At 39.6% G+C, this 7,911-nt stretch overlaps 1 protein-coding gene across 5 annotated transcripts in view; it reads right to left on the bottom strand.

Moving 5' to 3' along the window:
* Positions 1 to 7,694, bottom strand: part of AQP9 (aquaporin 9) — a 29,221-nt gene extending 21,527 nt beyond the window's left edge. Inside the window, exons 1-3 of one of the 5 annotated variants that reach the window (XM_033070911.1) lie at positions 7,610 to 7,694; positions 6,919 to 6,998; positions 6,196 to 6,324 (exon numbers count right to left, since the gene is read on the bottom strand). In XM_033070911.1, the coding sequence (XP_032926802.1) occupies positions 6,196 to 6,297 (102 nt within the window). In that variant the 5' untranslated portion in view covers positions 6,298 to 6,324; positions 6,919 to 6,998; positions 7,610 to 7,694. The other 4 variants (XM_033070912.1, XM_033070913.2, XM_033070910.2 and 1 more) reach the window with 4 other exon arrangements.
* Between the last annotated feature and the right edge of the window lie 217 nt (positions 7,695 to 7,911).

A 7,911-nucleotide genomic window follows, 5' to 3' on the forward strand; every position in this document is an offset into this window, starting at 1 on the left:
AATAGTGAAAATATTGAGGGACACACTATGCTGCATTATATAAACTGATGCTTTTAAATTTTGTTATTACTTTTGCATGTGCAATAGGAGAGAAATAAAAGTTTGAAATCACCTGGAGCAAATGCAAAAGCCTGCATTTTCTCATATTTTATTATGATTAATGTTGCACTCTTCATCCTGAAATGCTAAATGTTTTTCTTTCCTGAATTATAGAGGGCAACTGGTTTGAGTCAGTTTCTTCAATGAAGACTGTTTTTATTTTCTTACTAATTTTCAGGAATTCAGGAAAGGAAATTAAATATGACTTTCAGACACAAACTTTCAGGAGTGAAACATTGCCTGTTGTATCAGGGCTAGAAAGAAAAGTCCAGGCAAAGGAACAAAATCTTACGTAAAAGCCTTGAAGAGAAAAAGAACCTATTCAGGTGCTGCTTCCCTCCCGCCTCACTCATTTGTTCTTGAGCTATGATGCTTTGCTTCCTACCCCAACTGAAAAGCTTTAAATCTTTCTAAACTCCTAAAATATATGTATGTTAATATCCCTGTACCAACTCCTGGGCAATTGTAGCACTGAGAAAGTGTGCAAGAGTGGGCATTGCAGACTCCAAGAAAGGAGGTTTTCTGTCTCTCCTTGGAGTTCAAGGGTACATGCACCTTTCCTTTCACTTGTTCCTTTGGATGCAGAAACAGGGGGGCTGGATCTTTGCTGTGCCCTCATGGATAAGAGTAATTAAAGCCTAAGCTGTTTGCTATTGAAAAAAAAGGAAAAAAAAAAAAAGCTGAATGCTTTTAATAAAGCATTAACCTGTGAGGAAGGGGTTAGAGGAACCGAGTCCTGTTTGCCTTTAAAATGGACCATGGATTGGAGAGCTCCCTAGAATTCACTTTCAATCAGAATGGTTTATTGAACTGTTGAGATCACAAAGATATAAACTCACTGCATAGCACAAACTCAATTTATTGTCTTTTATTCTGTTCTCCAACTGTTTATGACAGCTTTAAAAAGTTATTACTTTTATTACCTTTCTTTTATTTGGTGAAACTTTTGAAAAAACACCTTGTAAATTTGTGTCTGTAAAACATAAATTCAGGTTTTGCACTCACAGTTGAATGTTGGCAAGATGCAAGTCTTCTGTAAGTCTCAGGCAGAGGTGCCTGTGCTTCAGTCCTGTAGATGTAAACTTTCTGGGGAAAAGGGTGTCCATAGAAAAAGGTGTTGGGAAACTAAGTTCAGCTTACTGAAACCTCTTGGTTAAATAATGAGTGCTGAGTTACATGCTGGGGCTGACATTGCAGAAATGAAGATAATTTTCTTCAAAGCTTTCTGTAACACAACATCTGAGTCACCTAAAACTTTGAAATGTCATATACTGGGAAACCTAGGTTTGGATGGAAAACAAATGATTCCCATGATTTTTCAGAATTATTTGCTGCCATAAATATTTTGGGGTAAAAGAACAAGTAGCTAACCTTCCTTTGTATTTTTTCACCCTGCTAAATATTCAGCTGGTTTAAAGAACTACTTCTAAAACAGAAGGGCTATATAGAAAAAGTCTGATTCTGATAATAAGAAGATTATAAAAATAACTCCAGAGTATGCAAGAACACCTCCTTAACCTCAGTACAACTCAGGATTTTTGTTACCACTTTGTCTTCTGTTCGCAATGCTAATTTAATACAGTTTCAAAAAGAAGAGTTTGTATATCTTCACCAGAATCATTAGCAAAATGTAATGCCATCAAAATATATGCAACTATATAACATTTGATTCATGAGTGGCATCTATTTTTTATTGGTTGCACTATATTATTGCTGCTAGAGACCCAAATCTATGCCTTTCTGACATAAGAACGGCTTTTCAAAGTGCAAACACTGCTAAGGCTCATGGTATTTGTAGCATTATATAGCATTTTAAAAGCTGAGTGACAAAACAAAATGCCAATTAGAAATAAATGTTAATACCCTCTTATCTAGCTTTAACAAACTTAAGTTCATTAAGAGCTAATTATACAAGATTCTCTACTCAAGGAAATTCATTGCTGATGGAAAACAAGGCAGCTGTTAGAAGGTGCTGATATTTAACTTTTTACCTTAGACAAAACTTGCTTTGATTTCATCCTATAGGAATAAAAGTCTCCCTTTCACAAAAATTTAGAACTTGGAATTTATCTTTGTTTAAAAGTTTCTAAGTAGTAGATCTATGTTAAATATTAAAAACTTACTTAAGGAGCAAAGGATCTTGATGCTGTGTTTGCTTTCACATAATAACATAATGTAATGAGAATTCTAATGAATGTTTAGAATAAGGGATATATGTTACCCTACAGTACTGTAATTAACATGCATGGGAATGTAGGGACACAAAAAGTAGATATAGAAAAGTTGTTTAAATTTTAATCTTATGGACTGGTAAAATCCATGTAATGTCAATCTCGAAGACTTTTCTGAGACTCAACTCTGCAACAGAGCAGGAATGATAACTTGCATAATGAAGTGGTCAGAATATGAAAACAAGACAAAAATATTTTGATGATAAATAGCCTTCCTCATTAGCTGGACTATGTCAGGGCTGTTGTGTATTCAGTGCCCTGAATCCCCTAAGCACACACATTTGCTTCAATGGGAGTTGCAAGAGGCTCCCCCACCCCCAGTGAGAGACCAGGCTTACAGGAATATGTACATAGGAATATATATATGTACATATTAGGAGCATGTATGCTCCCCACTTGTATTTATATGCTAAGTGGAAGCCTGTGGTTTGTCTCAGCAAGGAAGTGTATGCTGCTCTGGCCTCGGGAGATCCTGGCTCCTGTGCGGCTCCTTTCTGGGAAACTCTGCTCAGTAAGATGCTCTTGAGAGTGAAAATGAAATACAAAGTATGTTAGGTGAGCAGCAGCTGTTAAAGGAAGCCACATGGCCTATTTGGCATCTCTTTTTGGAACTGTTTCAATTCAGATATACTTAATGGCCTAAGTCAGAGTAAATCCCATTTTGGTTGAGAGCAATGTAGTCAAGTTCCAAAGAGGAAATATGGAAATATGGAGAGAAGCATGATTAAAAGCAGAGAGGCAGTTGGATAGGTGGGATCCAGGCAGACTCACTAAAAAGCCATATAAAACATCTATCTGATGCAGCATGGCTTCCTGACTCTTTTGTGCTGGCACACAGGTGTTGTCCCCCAGATTAACTCACAGAAGTCCCAAGACGAACCATGAAACATGATGGAGAACAAAAAGCTCCCTAGAGAGCTCTTCCTCAAGGGAGACCTTGAGGACAGTCCCAGCCAAGAATGCTGACACTGTCTGAGGCTGGGAAATTTCTGTGTGCACTGGCTCTCAGCCAGCATGGTGCAAATAGGCAGGTGTTCTCCCAACTCAGGATGCTTCCAGGCTTCTGGGTTTCGTGTTTCTTACCAAAATTGGGTGCTTTGCTAAGCAGAGAGTGTGGCTCACATGGGCTGTGCCTGTATTATCAAGTTGTGTAATGTAAGCACCTGAGAACCTGACTGTGGCTCTCTCAGGAGGGAGCACCTCCAGTCTGATCCACTGGACTGAGCATCCACTAATGGTCAGCACATTTCACGTGATTCTCACCTTCTACTTTATTTTCACCTGGAAAGAATTTTGTCTACGTGCTCTGAGTCCATGCTGCAAAGCAAACAGCAGCATGTTAAGTAGGGCTGACCAGGAGATATTATCCAAACTGTGTGCCCAGTGCCTTTCTCAAGGCTTGTGTCAAATCTGTCCGACACTGCAGCCGCACCCTTCGCAGCCTGAGGTGAAGGCTGGGTTTTTTCTGATGAGTGATTGCACTTTCTAGATTTCCTGTTTGGAAGGTAATGTTGCAAGGCTGAGAGTTACCAAGATGGGAGTTTAGGCTCCTATTAGTTTGTGGCCTGTGATGTTATTCTCCAGAAAAAATTACAAATAGGTGATTTGGAGGGATGGAATTACACCTGGCTAGCTCCCAGCCATGGGTCCCAGATTTAGGTGTGGTCAGTTAGCATTTCCAGCCAGAGTCTGTGGGTAGCATAAATGCTGTCTCAGCCTTGCTCCCTGGCACAGGTGCTCTCCACAGTCTCTAAACCCCACAGAGCCATCTGAAATGGCTTTCAGCAAAGACATGAATCAACTGTGCTGTATGCCATGAACTCTCCTCTTGATTTGTAACAGCTTTAACACATAGTTCTTACACTATCCTATTACTGTAACTTCTTTTGCATACATGCTGCCTGTTTTTCAAGGATTTCTGTCCTCTGACTTATCAGGGTGCGACCTTCATTAACTCCAGTTTAAATTAAGAGTTTAATATTTATCTGTACTTCAAGTGCTTAGTAGCTGACGAAGCTTAATGGCAACAGAATAAATATAATTACAGAACAAACTAGATTGGAAAAGACCTTTGAGATCATCAAGTCCAGCCTATCACCTAACAATACCTCAACAACCAAACCGTGGCACTAAGTGCCATGTACAATCTTTTTTTAAACACCTCCAGGGACAGTGACTCCACCACCTCCTTGGGCGGGTGATTCCAGTGCCCAATCACTCTTTCAGTGAAGAATTTTTTTCCTGATATGCAAGCTAAACTTCCCCTGTGCAGCTTAAGATAACAGCAGAAAAGGCAGTTTCTTCACAACAAGCACGTGGTGCTGCTGCTAACTTGTGCACTCTGAACACAAGCTGAGTTATCCAAGCACTGAGAAAGCTGCAGTTTAATCCAGATGAGGCTCTTTCTGCTTTAAACCAAGGCTGAAACTAGAAAAGGTAAGAGAAATGAGAAACTCAGACTGTCAACAACAATTTTGTAGCTACTACACTCATATGGTGAATATACTAGAAAATGGGATCTGGGTTTGCATTTCCTTTCTAGCCCTGTGCAGCAGGACAAATAATAGCATTTGCAGTCTAATCTGCACTGTAATATGTTTTCTTCTCTTGCTTAATTTTATTAATGGAAAGAGGAGGAGGATCTTGTGGCGAGGACAGAGTACTGGAAGTCAGGTGATGTGGGTTATATTCAGAGTTCTGCCACAGGCTTCCTGTGCAGGCTACTGTAATCAAGTTTGCTAATACACAAAATGAAGATAATGACATTTCCCCTCCTTACCAGGGTGTTGTGACACTTAATTCATTAATGTTTGTAAAGTGCTCTGTGCTCCTTGCTTCTAAATGTGCTCCTTACTGTAATAATGTCTTATGGATGGTATTAAATTTGAGAATAATGTTATTTTAGTGCCAGCGCGCTTCAGTGGCTGAAGTGTGGTAAAGACCATAATTTCCAGTATTTTATGAGCTACTGGAATTTTTAGATTACTTACTTGAAATTTAGCTAATATAGTTACAGTTATAAAACCAATGTCAGTACTATGCCTGCTGCTTTTTTTTTTTTTTTTTGCCTTTTTCACTATGATGAAATATTTAGCAATAAACAAGACTGCGTTGTCCAGACTAAAAGGAGAAAGAAAGAAAGAGTTTGGCTTAGTCTAGCTGCTTGACTTCTAGCTCTGTTACACAGCGTCCTCTCTCTCACTGCAAAATGCACAGAAAAACTGAGCAAGAAATTAGGTAAAAATCCCCAAAAACCTGGGGTTATAAAAATCGGAAATTAAGGTACTTATCTAAGTTGTAGAAGTACTATAGGACCAAGCAATATATGCATGATTTATGTAGTACAGTTAACAACCAAACAAAAAATGGTTAACTTACAAAATCTCAGAAGGTTTGGCAATGTATCTCCCAATAAATTCACTACCAACCACAAAGCTAAATTCCTACATTGCACAGGAAAACAACTCAACTGAATTTTTCTAAATATGTTTGTTAATGTCAACAGAATTTGTGCATAAAATGAACTGCTGAGTTTTTAAAAAACAGGAGAGTATTAACAACATTCATTGTGCATATCTGGATTGTTCAGAACATTCTCCTTCACTGAAATTCTGCTCCTAGATGAAATCTCTGCCAATCAGACAATTGTAATACATAAAACAACCTGGTTTCTATAGGCAGTGATAATTACATGAGGTGAAGAAAGGAATTACAAACTTACCGTCACAGGAGCAATTCATTCAGGCTGTGCATGGTCAGGCTGTAACCTCGCTGCTGGCACAGTGCAAGAAAAACGTACATGTCCCCTCACAAGCACTGTCCAACATTAAATTAGTAGGAAGAAAGGAAAGCAGCTGACACTTACTATCAGTAGAAAAGTTCCCAGGAACTCTGAGAGGGCTTCTTTAGCCAGGCTGTTCTTCAAGGAAAATTTCTCCTTTAAACTCCTTTTGCTTTTCCGGCTCATTTTGGCTTCCTCTATTGCTCTGGTGCCCTAGTAACAAATACACACAAAATTTGTTCTGTATTCGTCCCTGCTTCAGCTGAACTTTGACACTTTTACTTAAACATTGAAATATGAGATTTCATCCTGTACAGCCAGTGAAATCATCTGACTGCAGGCATTGGCAGAACCAACTCAACATGCCCTAACAATTCATCATGCGTTTGTCATTCTATGCCTTCTGTGAGTGCACTTCTATTTATACTGGTTAGATAATACCAGTAAGTTCACAATCAGGTTTCTTCTTTTTTCTTACACAATGGATTAATCATTACCGTTCCTATGTTACTTTTATTTTATTTTCTTCTTTTTTTAAATCCTAGTAAGAATTAATAAAATGTTGTTTCTATCATCCTGATCAAAAAGAAAGGCAAAAAGATAAACCACAAAGTAAGGAACCAAAATATAGTTGCAAATTTCTCTCTGACCCAGATTGGGATTTAAACCATGCTACTATTGGCTGTCAAAGAATTTTTCAAGGGGAGGTTGTAAAGAGAGTGAATGCTTGGGAGAATGCTGTGCTGTACCCTGCACACAAAAGCCCTTAACTTCTAAGATATTTCAGTGGCTAATGAGGAATCTTACCTTGGTGGTGTGTGTCGAATTTGCATATTCACTCACAATACTCTTTTTGGACTAAATGTCTTGCTCTCTAGTGAACTTCCCTGTTTACAAAAGAGCAATGAGGCAGAATAAATTAGGAACATTTAATGAAATCTGCTTCGGTCCAGTGGCTCCCTACAAGGCAGAACAGGGAAGTGAAGCACTGAGTGACTATATATTTCCTATATGTTTAGCATAAAAGTGCATGTGTGCTATAATACGGAGCATTACAATATTATTTTCCATGGTCTTAAGACTTGAAGCTGCCAAATTTCTCAAAGAACTGCGCCTCCTAGAGAAAAATATTACATCTTTATTTCTTCAGCATCTTGAACAGTTTTATCAGATGGGATACAGACTTGACACTGTCTGGTTGATTTACAAGTATTTTCTGCCATTTGACTTGACACCAGAAGCTCAGCCCAGTTCTGGTAGCTTATTTTGGCAGCTGAGGTTTGTATCTGTCCTAAGCAGGGCAGAGCCTTCCAGGATAAGGGAAACGTGTCACTTCTGTTATCCCATCAGTGTTCTTCCTAGCCTGCAGCTAGGTCCTGATGTGCATTCCCTGCAGCAGTGGTCACCTTACCACCACCAGCTTCATCCCTTAACCACCCAGTTCTCCCCCACCACCCAATTTTAATCCTTAATCAGTTTTCTGTGTCCTTTTACTCACTTTTCTCTACCGCTGCATCCGAACACCTTAGTGCCCTGAGGAGGTTCCGAAATCGCTGTCCCGTGGAGCTGATGGAACAGCAGATGGCAGCGTCTGTGCTGGTGCTGCCTGAGCCGGGGACACCTGGGCAGAGGCGGGGACACTGCTGCAGGACAGCTCCAGTCCTGCTCATCAGGTCCTGCCTGTGGCACAGACAGCTGGGCCCGCCTCTGGGAAGCCCCCGAGAACAGCCTGGGTATGGCAGCTGGAAAGCCTTTACCCCACACCACTGAGAAACAAACCTATTATTCAGCACCTTAATT

Source organism: Catharus ustulatus, chromosome 12, assembly GCF_009819885.2.
Source record: "Catharus ustulatus isolate bCatUst1 chromosome 12, bCatUst1.pri.v2, whole genome shotgun sequence".
NCBI classification, from domain to species: Eukaryota; Metazoa; Chordata; class Aves; order Passeriformes; family Turdidae; genus Catharus; species Catharus ustulatus.